We start from the raw sequence: 12,802 nt of genomic DNA, 5'->3' as shown, positions 1-12,802 counted from the left end.
AGAACTTCTTGTTTCAAACTAGCCAGTTACAAGTGAACTATACGTACGCCAACTATACAGTGTCAAAAAACCATGCTAGGACTGTGTACAGCACAGTAAACCTCACCTGAACCTGTGAACCAGATCTGTGTACCAGATTTACATCATACCACAAAAACGGCTCATGATTCATAGCAGCACTGTCAATCGTCAGGGGCCATCATTGAGGAGTTTAGCCTGGGCACCTATGGCAAGACTGCAAGCTGCCTCACCACAGACATCCAGTTCCGGCGGTACGTGGCCTGCAGGCCCAGACATATCCTCCCAGCTACCTGAAGGCTTGGAAAATACCCGCGCCACTGTCAAAATGTCCCCAGCGGAACCAGGGGCATTCAGGCAGCAGCCAGGGCGTTTCGGAAGATGGGCGTTCCGTCTGAGCACTCATAAATAAAACTTTTTCTATTTCATAAAAAATCTTCCTATTAATTATGTTCCATTCATCCTCACTTCAAGAAGGCAGCATTATATTAGACAATTACATTTTAACCTAGCCTCCACTTGAGATAACGATAAAATAGCGTTTTCTGGTTTTTAAAGTGGCAGCTAGAGTGATCGAGAAGCCTGCTCTCTGGTTTTGGATACGAGAAATGATAAGAACAGCAAGACCTACATAGCCGGCGGAATACCTACTATCTGCTAAATGTAGATAATGGACATATAATTATAATTATATAACCTTCTATATAATTTTATAAGTTGGGTTATAATGAATCATTAAAATATATTGCTCACTTTGATAATTACTCCAACTATCTCCAGTAAGGCACGACACACATAAGTATCATTGCAAAGAAAAGGTTAAATTTTATATAAATATGTTTTTAAGAGCATTATTTTATTCTATTTGATTTCCTGATTTTGAAGCAGCTTGAAATTTATTTATTTTGAACATTCGAAAGTGGTCTTCTTGAATTTTTCAACAAATTCCAATGGAACAGGAAATATTTATACTAGAAGAAACATTGAAGATTGAATGCATTCAGAAGTTCAAGATAGTATAGCACTTTCAAAGATGAGAAAGTGTCGAATCTCATGTTTTATTATTTGACTATGATGAAATGCTTTCTCTATTCAGAAACGAACCCCCACCATGTAACTTCAAAAACTCGACTAATTTCAAAGGCACATTTTTATAAACTGCTTATTCTGAAACACATTCCGAGCATTTATTTGATACCTTGTTCTGAAGATTTGCTTCACTAGAAGCAATGATATGAAGCACAGACTGTTCAGTATGCATAATTCCCCCGTGCGCCTGTAACTTCATATTTCCCCTTGCCATTAAACTTCAAAAACTCGTCCAATTTCAAAGTCATGGAGATTGGCACATTTTTTATAACCTGCATATTCTGAAAACACATTCGGAGCCGATTCATTTGATACCTTGTTCTTAAGATTTGCTTCACTAGAAGCACGAAATAAGCATGAGTGTGTTTCTTTCCTCTGTGCTAGAAGCCACGATATAAAGCTCAGACTGTTCACTACTACTCTCCCCGCCAGATAATTTCACAAACACGTCAAATTCCATAGTCGTAGATATTAGCACATTTTTACTTTCCTTGCACTGTTACCATAGGTAAGGAAAGTATTGCTTTTCAAAAAAATTAAGGTACTCCAATTTCCAAATTTCTCTACGTTTCAAGGTCCCCTGAGTATAAAAAAGTGTTTTTTTGGGTATTGGTCTGTATGTGTGTGTGTGTGTGTGTGTGTGTGTGTGTGTGTGTGTGTGTGTGTGTGTGTGTGTGTGTGTGTGTGTGTGTGTGTGTGTGTACGAGTGTATGTGCGTCTGTGTACACGATATCTCATCTCCCAATTATTAACGGAATGACTTGAAATTTGAAACTTAAGGTCCTTCCCCTATACGGATCCGACACGAACAATTTCGATTAAATGCAATTCAAGATGGCAGCTAAAATGGCGAAAATATTGTCAAAACCAGGGTTTTTCGCGATTTTCACGAAAATGGCTCCAACGATTTTGATCAAATTTTTACCTAAAATAGTCATTGATAAGCTCTATCAACTGCCACAAGTCCCATTTCTGTAAAAATTTCAGGAGCTCCGCCACATATATGATTTTAGATTCCTAATTATCAGGCTTCAGATATAATTTAAAGAAAAAATCCACGAAAAATTTCGAGTAGAAAAGATTGAGCATGAAAATCTCTTCAATTAATTTCAAGTAACATTTTCACCTAAAATTGAAAATAAGCTTGAAATTTGAGAAAATGTGATTATTCAATTATTGCAAACTGTTGGCAACTGTTGATTCTATTAAATCATTCACTATGATGAGATAGCAGACTTCATGTGTCTGCAGCGTTATTGTCCTGTCACCAGCTGGCTTAGATCTTTGAATAGACTCGAAGACGCGCGTTAACACTAGCGTCAGTTGATCAATTTTCATAACGGCAAAGAAAGTTGTGTGAGTGCGCCACACCAGATTTTTTATAAACTGCATAATCAGAGAGAGCATTCCAAGCACATTCATTTGATACAATTTTAAAAAAAATTACCTCACTAGAAGCTATAATATTAAGTTCTGACTGTTTCCCACCACCCCCCTCATCAATATATTTCTTAAACTCTCCCGGTTTCACAGTCAAGGTAATTAGCACATTTTTTAAAAGTGAATTTTCTGAGAGCACATTTTTGGTACCAACTCTACTGGATGGTGCCAGCTTCACACATGAATGCTACCCCCCTCACCACTCAGCTTTATCAAAACTATTAAATCTCGATTAAGGAGATGATGAGCACTTTTTTTATAAACTGCTTATTCTGAAAACACATTCCGAGCACATTTATCTAATACCTTATTCTTATGATTTGCTTCACTAGAAGTCATGATATAAAGCTCAGAATTTTCATCACCACTCCCCCCGCCAGATAACTTCACAAACTCGTTCAATCCCATAGTCATAGATATTAGCACATTTTTCATAAACTGAATATTTAGAGACAGCATTACAAACACATCCATTTGATACAATTGTCAAAAAAATACTTCACTAGAAGCTATAATATAAAGTTCAGACTGTTTACCACCACCCACTTCATCATCCAATTTCTCAATCCCTCCCGGTTTCATAGTCAAGGTGATGAGCACACTTTTTATAAATAATTGTCATTTAAAGTAGTTATTCAGAAAAAAATACTCTTGAAAAATGAAATGTTTTTGAAAAAGTGCATTTTTGTCTGTTAAAATAATGTTTTAGGTGGAAATGTGTGATGACAATTTTTGTAGAATAGTTCATTGTGATTAGATTCGCGTTTACAAGAAGTCTCTATCATGAATGGTAACCATTCTATGACCGTTTTAATGAACGCTGTATCCGCCATTTTGAATCGGCCATTACGCGGCCCAGTCGCAACCTCCAAATGCGCATCATGTGGTTCGGATATCCTGAGGTACCCTAGAATCAGAATATTGAGGTCTGTTTCCATCTTCACGAAGTGCCCACGAAATCCCTTAAAGTAACCCTACTGTAAATAAAAATGAGGATTTTTGCTAAGAATTTTCAACATCAATGAAAATTTGTCATGCTATTTTGACAAAATGAATATTTAAATTAATTGATTAATAATAAATACTTATATATTATACTAGCCGTCAGGCTCGCTTCGCTCGCCGTATCCGTCTAGCCAGGGGGCTCCGCCCCCTGGACCCCCGACTGGATCGTCCAAGAATGAGATCAGCAGGCTCGCTTCGCTCGCCTGCATTTTTCATTTGAGCATTTTTATCATATGTTAGGACAATCCAGTCGGGGGTCCAGACTAAACGTCTGGCTAAACGGATACGGCGAGCGAAGCGAGCCTGACGGCTAGAAATATAATATTCCCAGGATTGAAGTAGCAGTGCCCAATCAATTTTTCCGCGATAAATAATGCATTTAAATCTTCAACTTGGTGCCAACTTAACAAAGTCAACTCAACTTAATGCCAACCTGACAAAATTATTAATTTAGTTGCCAGTTAACAACTGTTTCGAAGAGGTACTCTATCTAGATTATAGTTCTATAGTAACATATGATATGGAAATTTCAATTATAATTAAGAGATTGGGAGAAGAAGAATATACATGCTAAAAGACGAACTTTAAACCCTTAAAAACTACCCTTGGAGTTAAAATATTGCCAAAAGATTTCTTAGTGCGCCTCTAAAGGGCCAACTGAACATACCTACCAAATTTGAACGTTTTTGGTCCGGTAGATTTTTAGTTATGCGAGTGAGTGAGTGAGTGAGTCAGTCAGTCAGTGAGTGAGTGCCATTTCGCTTTTATAATATATATAGATTTGAATAAGAATGAGAAGTTTTTCTGAGAATTTTCAATCCAATTAAAATTATTCATGTAATTTTGACGAAATGAATATTCAAATTTTAATAAATATTATTATAATCAAAAAATTTAAATTGGTTGAATTATTAATTGAATAATTAAAAATGAATACTTATATTTAAAATAATATAATTTGTAAAAAAATATTAAATATTGAAATAAAAATTAATGATAGAATGATAAATGAATCAATTAATATTATTATAAATATTAATATTAAATATTAAATATTTAAATATATTCAATTATACATGTTGAATATTGTTAATTTATTATTTTAAATCATATTTTTCATTTATAGATTGATTGGTTGATAAATTATTTAGAAATTAGAATTTATTCAAGATTATTAAAAATTTAAAATTAATTTAATTATTAATTGAAATAAATACTTGATTATAAAGTTTCAATTGAATTATTAATTTTAAATAGATTTAGGTTGTTATTAATAAAAAATTTACACAAACATTTGATGGATTTCAGGACATTTCACCCATAATTACTCACTTTATTCAAATTTAATGGTAACTGTAGGAAAAATTGAATGTGAAAAGTGTGCGCAAAGTTCCTTTGCTGCACTCAAGAAACCATTCCGCACTCGCCCACGGCTCTTTTGTAAACATTTCTTTCTGTGCAGCAAACTGTCACTTTGCACACTAGTTGCACAAATAACTATTTCTGATCTGATCACTGTGTCACTGTGTATCATGTTTCCAGTGGCGTATCCAGGGAGGGGGGATATGGGGATGTCCCCCTCCACGAAATGGAACCTGAATTTTTTTGTGGCTGGATCAACCACAAAAATTAGCATCCAATAGCATATTTTCGTTATATTGTACTAATTAAGTCGAGAAATATATAAAGGATGAGAGAATAGCACTGCAATAGCAATTATAATAATAATGAGTTAGACAGTGACGAGTGGTCTAGTGCGTAGGGACTAGATAGCATGTTTCTATTATAGTCCAGGCAATTCATAGGTACTACATTTGAACTTTCATAAGAATTCCAAAGAAGATAATAATTGTAATAATGTACCTACAAGTATAATGGAAATTTTCATAACAGCAAGGAAAGTTGTGTGAGTGTGCCACACCAGATTTTTCTGTTAATGAAATAGTAATAAAGTAGGTACCGTACAACAGATCTATATCTCGTAAATTTTCGCATGTAATAATACTATCTAATACTGTATCACTAATTTTTCTTTACGATATCTTTAGATCAGCTGGAGACTTGGACATTTGAAGACTTGTTAACGGAATTGGACACATTGCTTCTCTTTATTATACACTACCTGACAAGTGTCTACACAGAAATAATGTGGAATATGATGACAATTTCTCTGAAAAACACGACTCGTCAACTAATGAACGACTATGCTAGTGAAGAATGCGCAAATTCAGAAACAAGTGATTTCACTAGAGATGGATGTGATCTTTCAAATTACAGAACTAGTGAGGAAAGTTCTGACTCCGTCTCAAAGAAACAGCATTACCGGTACCTATGGATGAAATTGTCCACTCTACAGTATACAGGTTTTCCAGTGTTTTTTCCTCAATCTATGGATATCAATTGGCATTCAACTTCTTGTTTTTTCTATTTCTGGGATTTGGGTGGACAGGGGCCATCTACCGTTTTGTAGCACCCAAGGACATCGACACTGGTGATGTGTTGCAGCTGCTGGGACTGTGTGTTGAAATTGGAGAGTGTTTTGTCTGGATTTTTGTTGGATCCACCACAGCTGACACAGCACAGAGAGCGGTAGGAGGTTTCTATCATTCACAGTAATTTCCTCACCTTTTTACTTCCTTATAAGTTCTTTAGAAAATTGTAGGTTAAATTTCAACAAACAATTCAATATGAACCTCTTTGAATCTGCAAAGAATGCAATTGAGCATATTCAACCCATAGCCTACTAAAACTTGTAATTCTTGAAAAGAACTAGTATGGGTTATGTTCTACCTAAAATTCCAATAAATTAACCAAGTTGCAAAGTTTAAATTTGTTTAGCTTATTCTTCCTTTAATTACTTTACTTTTCTTGTTCGTCACAATTATTAAACTGCATTATGGGAGCAACGATCCCGCAGTATATATGACACGTCAAAGTTTAATCTAATATCTACCATCCCTTATATTTCAATACAACAGATCCCACAGTCATAACATACATCAATCAAACATTATTCAACGAGGAAGTCTGCTAACCTGTACGGACACAATACAATAAGAAATTCCCTGAGTATTTTTTTGTACTCTAGGAATGCCATAAATATAGGAATGCCATCCCACCCCGCTGAACTCTTATTTTTTAAGCCTGTCATTATCCTGAGAACCTGCCCTTCCGATAATGGTTGAAATCTGAACTGTCTCAATACCCCTATTATTCTCTATTCTATGTAGTCTGAAGGCTTGTAGGTACTCTTTAATGTCCTCTGAGTTGCAACTATGTGCTTTGGATTTCCTGTTGAAGTGCTCATTGTAACATTCTGCAACCTGCACAGGCTCGTCAACCAAAACTCCATCCGCAAACAATTTTGGTCATTCGTTTTTTGAAACATGAATTTCCCATAGTATTCCTTATTACCTGCCAAGTAGCCTTTGTAACATTATCCGAATGCTTAATCACACTATCAAGATAGTTACATTTTTGGCCAAAGGGATTGTTTTTTTCAGTACCTTACTATACTTTTTAACATATAAAATGAAAGCTAGGATCCCACCTTGAATCATTCTTCAAAGACATTAACAACTCTCTTTTTGTTTTAAGTGAAATCCTCAAACCTGGAGTCAACCATTTTTTTCATTGAACTACTCTTTTTAATCTTCGTGGTTTTGATTGGAAATGCCTCCATGAAACATCGATTGAATCTAGAGAAAAACTTCTTGAAACACAAATCACAGCTAGAGGATGAAAAACAATCTTCCCAAGTTTCCACTTTCAATAAATCTAAAAAGCGTTCAACATTTTTGCTTGAGAAGATTCTCTTACTTATATACTTATTCTCATGCTCACATTGTTTTCGATCAATAAGCCTGACAAATATTGCATGATTATCAGACAAACCCAAGTCAATCACCCCACCCACAACGCTCTCAGATACCACATTGGTTATTATGTTGTCAATACAAGTTGAAGTAGTATAAAACGGCCCTGATTGAATTATTGTTGGACTATTAATCAAAAGAGTAAACCCATGAGAAGAGTCTGCAAAGATTGAGTTCGGATGTCATACAGAAGAATGTTTTTCTATGTGGTGATTTCAATATCAATGTCTTGGATCATTACTCGATCCAGTGCAAACAGCTCATTAATGTGTATCCAGTCGCGATAAGAAGTCATCTAAAGAACTATCCGGTGTTCTATAGAGAGATACTACAACAGAACATTCTCTTTTACTACCACTCAATCCCTTGGACTCAACTGCAGTAACCTCAAACACCTTCTCTGAAGAGAAATCATTAATATTATCCTCTCTGACCGTGACAGAAATATCATCCCTAACTAAGATTACCTAACTAAGCAACTCCCTCTCTTGCCTTACTTTCTCTACAAAATTCTGATCTCACAAAACCCCACAATTATCCTTCTTCAGCCGGTGCTCGCTCAAATTATATAGCTGATGCCAATTTTCAGTCACTAAAGCAGCTCCCAGAGACTCAAACTTACCCATAAACCCCTGAATGTTGAGACTCATAATGGTAGTATCATTGCCCAAATTATCTAACCCACCACTTGGGCTTAGGTTACCGGTTCTAAAAATAAATGCTGGAATTTAGAAGAGTTTGTAGAACCTGTCCATCAATCATTGATGAAGACTGGCCAGCTGGTGACATGCGTACTTGTGCAGACCTGTCATTCACGTGACTAAAAGATTTAACACTCTCAGAAGGAAGACTATTTTTGCCAAAGTTAACTCAGCAAATCCTCAGCTAGCCTCAGCTTTCCCTTTCTGTTGAGATGCAGACCGTGGTTGGTATGCAGAGATCTATTGTAGCTCCATAAATTAATAATCCTAATTGACAAATGCGGGTAATGATTGGGAATACATCTTATAGCCCTATTCACACAACTAATAGCACAATTTTCATCGGAGCTCCCTGGAAGATCGTATCTGTAAGGGACTGTGCCAAGAATGAGGTTGGTATGACTGTAGCTATTTATAAATTTGGACAATTTTACTGATAAGTTGTCAATGTTATCCTGGGAGTAAGAAATATGAGCAAAACTATTATTTTGTGCCCCCAATCAAAGCAACACAATCACCTCTTTTTGTCTCACCAATCTCCCTCTTATCTAACATTTTTTAAATCAGAATCTCAAGAGGCGCCCCTGCTGCAACATAAAGGTGCGTACAGATATACGCGCCTCTAACACGCCCCGCGCACGCTCCGCAATCGCTCCACGCACGCACCGCACTCGTTCCGCGATCATGAAGGTTGCGGGAGATGTTAGCCCTTCTCGCGTTCCACTCTTGCTCCCCGATCGATCATCAATGGATCTGCTTGAGTGACGTTCGATTGCGGAGCAGAGCGAAAGTCGGTACGCACCTTAAGAATAACATCTGGTATTGGAAGGTAACCAATTAGTCAACAGCTCATTTATACCCTTACCACGACTATCAGACCATATTTTAATCGAAGGATTTTCCTGGAATAGAGAGCAATGTACCAAACCAGCACTGACAGTATTATGCTGATCACTCCCCAGATTATCGCTTAAACCCTGCAAACGAGTTGGGGAGAATGGGGGAATGCCAGCATGTTAAGCTTTTTAGTTTTTGGTGAAACTCACAATTTTGTCTGGTAACATTTTTTGTGACTTCCACATATCACAGGCTACAATATAATTTTTTTGTATATACTTTGTGACAAAATGAGTACCTTGAAACATTTTTTTCTCAACCCTTACACATACCGGTATCACCCCAACCCTTGGGGTAATGGCAGTAGGGACTTTCCCCATGTATTTCTAATAAATTGGACAAATTTGATAAAACAAATTTCATAAATTTTTGTGAGAATCAAACTTAAAACATCTAAATATAAAGGGACTTGAAGAAAAGACTCAAGTATGAAAACTATTCTATTTAAATCATTGAATATTTTTGTTAATTTAAATTATTATATTTTGATATTTTTCAATAAAATTATAATATATATTTCAATGAATATATTCAAGTTTATTTTAATTATTTTAATATTAATATATTAAATAAAGGTGTTAACAGTTGTTTCAAGCTTACAGTGAATTGACTTGAAACAACCATTAGAAACAGTGATGGGGAATGCCGGTAACCCTCTGCCATTACCCCACAGTGTCTTACCGGGGCTACCCAAAATGCATGAATTTACTAAAACGTTTAGGATAACCAATGTAAAATCAGTTTGGTCGATGGTTTGTACATCAAATTGAAGCCTGATTGGTACACTAGGTGATTTCAACATGAAACCTATGATAGTGTGAACAGGAATAGTATTTACATTTCTTTTCGGCGTACAAGTTTTCTTTTGCCGACGTGTAGCACAGAGTTGTTTTCCTTTTTGTTGTATTCTGTATATATTTTTTGTGCAATAAACGATTTGATTTGATTTGCTGGGAAGTCATGTGAAAGTTATAACAAAAATCAGTTGACACTTGACAACAAACTAGCACACCAAAGAGTAATGGCTGACTGATGCCAAGCTAAAAATTAGTTCTTCTTCACACCAAGCATCTAGCGTGGTTAGCAGGGAGTACAAATACATAGAGTGGCATATAGACTACTTACCGGGGCTACCTCCTTACCGGGGCAACCCCACATTCCCCTAAGCGCCTCCCTTGCCTTTTCTAACTCCTCTCCTACGGCAATCAATTGATCCATCAAACTACAATTTTCCTCAATAAGCAGCTGCAAGCTATCAATATCCTATCCAAAAGGCAAAAAAACAATATTTGCTAGTCTCATTTGCTCCTCCGACAGAAGAGGAGTATCAACAGTTTTATCACCCACGACTACATCCGTCTGTGTACTCGAATCACTGCACTGCTTTGTCAGACAATCAGTTAACTCCATGATACGAACATCATTAGAGATAGACCTATCAATCGCCACCTCCCACTGTTCTTTAAGCCGTAGGTTATCTGACTTCAATTTATTATTCTCATTAATCAGGTTCTGAATAAGTGCAGAGCAGCCACAATTCCGTCATCTGTCGTGCCAGCACACCACAATTCAATTTGACTGCCGGCACCATCAACTCTATCCAAAGAGACTAAGTCACGGATGACACCTGTATTTCATTTATTTATCGTCACATTACATCAATTTTTGAGTAACACTCATTTGACTGGTGACATGTCAATACTAGAACAAAATTATATTTAAAAGACTTAGTTCTAACTTCTTGAAAGTAAAATAAATTAATACACTCTATGATGTATCTCATCAAATTCACATGGAAATGAAAGTCACAAAAAGTTAAGTTACACTCTACAGCCCCTTTTCACAAATTAAAATTCGGCAGCAGAGTATAGGGCTTTCTCTATTAGCATTTTTCTGACTGTTAGTTTGAATTTGTTTATTGAATCTAGATTTTTTATGGCTGCAGGTAATTTATTAAAATAACGTATTCCAGAGTAGAAGGAGTTTTTTCTAGAGCTGTGTGCCTATGTACTGGAAAAGCAATGAGACTACTATTACGTGTATTATACCCGTGATTATCTGTGCAGAATGTAAATTTATCTAAATTCTGTTTAACAAAAACCAACAATTGATAGATAAAAATAGATGGTAGCGTTAGAATGATAGGTTCTTGAAGAATGCTTTGCAAGAATCTCTTGATCTCAATCCACAAATGACTCTCATTATTTTTTTCTGGATTATAAAAATGTTACCGCTATCAACAAAATTTCCCCAGAAAATGGTTCCATAGCTTAGATATGAGTAGACATATGCGTAGTAGACGGCCAATAGGGTGCTTTTGTCTAGTGAGTGAGAGAGGGTGAGAATTACAAAATAAGCTTGATTTAGTTTTTTTGCAAGGACCTGAATATGCTCCTTCCAAGTAAAACTCTGATCTATTATAAGTCCCAGGAATTTTGTTGAAGAGGACACTTCAACACTGTCTTCAATTACTGGAAGATGTACTCTGTTCACTGCTGTTTGATTACGAGCAGAGCTAAATTGAATAAGATGGCTGTTATTATAGTTTAACGATAGACCGTTTGCTTCAAACCACTTTGACATTGCTGACAGTGCACTTTTCAATTTACTTGCAAGAGTGATGTGATCGGGGCATGTTGTGTCATCTGCATACATATGTATCATACATGTGACATCTGTATCATTATTGGTTGTAATACTTGGCGTTGAACAAAATATCTGAGACACATCACTACTCTCATCTAGTTCTCGAAGTGGAGCAGGATGACTATGAACCCTAGAGCCTGATGCAACCAATATCGTTTTAGAATCCTTATCCGTAATTAATTGAGCCTTACACTTTTTATTGAGACATCTCCATGTTATATCTCTAACTCTAGATGAACCTTTCCTATAGTCATATCTATTGAAACTTAATTTTGGATTACCTTTATTAGTTATACCCAGTATAAATTTCTCCATATTTTGAAAAAAGTGGACAGTAGAATAATAAATAAATTTTCCTAGCACAATACTAACACCAGGAAGAAACCAGCAAAACGAAGGGACAACCAGCAGCAAATACTTTCCACTACTGATTAATGACAAGAACAATGATTGATGTAAACCAGTGAGAGGGGAAAAACGAAGAGACAACCAGTAGCAACTATTTCTGTTAGTGATCAATGACAAGAACAATTCTTCATGAGAACCAGTGAAAGAGAATAATTTTCTTCCTTAGGTAGGCCTAATCACTTATAACAAACACAGTTTAAATGCATGAATGTAGCATGCAATACAGTTATTCGGGAAAACACTGAGTTAAACAAAAAATAATCCAACACCAACAATAAGCAATACCCACCATGCAATTCAATAAAATTATTCACAAATAAAAGTAGAAACCGCTCTCTCAATTAGGTTTTGAATATATTTTATTATTAGTCAATAGAGACAATCAATGTCAAATGTCGGAATCTATTATTTGATTTATTATCTAGAAGCCTCTATAAAAATTACTTGAGACTCCACAAAAGAGTAGTTGGATAAGAAGAAGCAGTACTGAATGATTATAAATTATAACACAAACCACCGTGTTTTGAACTGAAGGGGAAAATATGCTAGGAAATGTTGAGGTCCATACTATTAGAGATTAAATAAGGTTATAAAACTATGACTTTGCGATTAAAATAGAAAGAATGTTGAAAATGCTACAGTATATTAATTTAAAGTTAAGAATTCAAGATACTTGATTATCACACCAGAAGATAATTTGTTTGATAAGGAATAAGATTCTTC

At 35.7% G+C, this 12,802-nt stretch overlaps 2 protein-coding genes across 8 annotated transcripts in view; both read left to right on the top strand.

Moving 5' to 3' along the window:
- LOC111054506 (mucin-5AC-like) overlaps positions 1 to 12,802 on the top strand; it is a 65,756-nt gene that overhangs the window by 11,273 nt on the left and 41,681 nt on the right. The gene's annotated exons all lie outside the window — the stretch shown is intronic.
- LOC111054514 overlaps positions 5,540 to 12,802 on the top strand; it is a 50,620-nt gene continuing 43,357 nt past the window's right edge. The window contains exon 1 of the mRNA XM_039431371.1: positions 5,540 to 6,141. Coding sequence (XP_039287305.1) covers positions 5,884 to 6,141 — 258 coding nt within the window. The 5' untranslated portion in view covers positions 5,540 to 5,883. The remainder of the gene's footprint in view (positions 6,142 to 12,802) is intronic.

The sequence above is a fragment of the Nilaparvata lugens genome, chromosome 6, assembly GCF_014356525.2.
Source record: "Nilaparvata lugens isolate BPH chromosome 6, ASM1435652v1, whole genome shotgun sequence".
Lineage (NCBI taxonomy): Eukaryota > Metazoa > Arthropoda > Insecta > Hemiptera > Delphacidae > Nilaparvata > Nilaparvata lugens.
The sequence above is the reverse complement of the archived record's forward strand: the minus strand, read 5'-3'. Positions and strand labels throughout refer to the sequence as shown.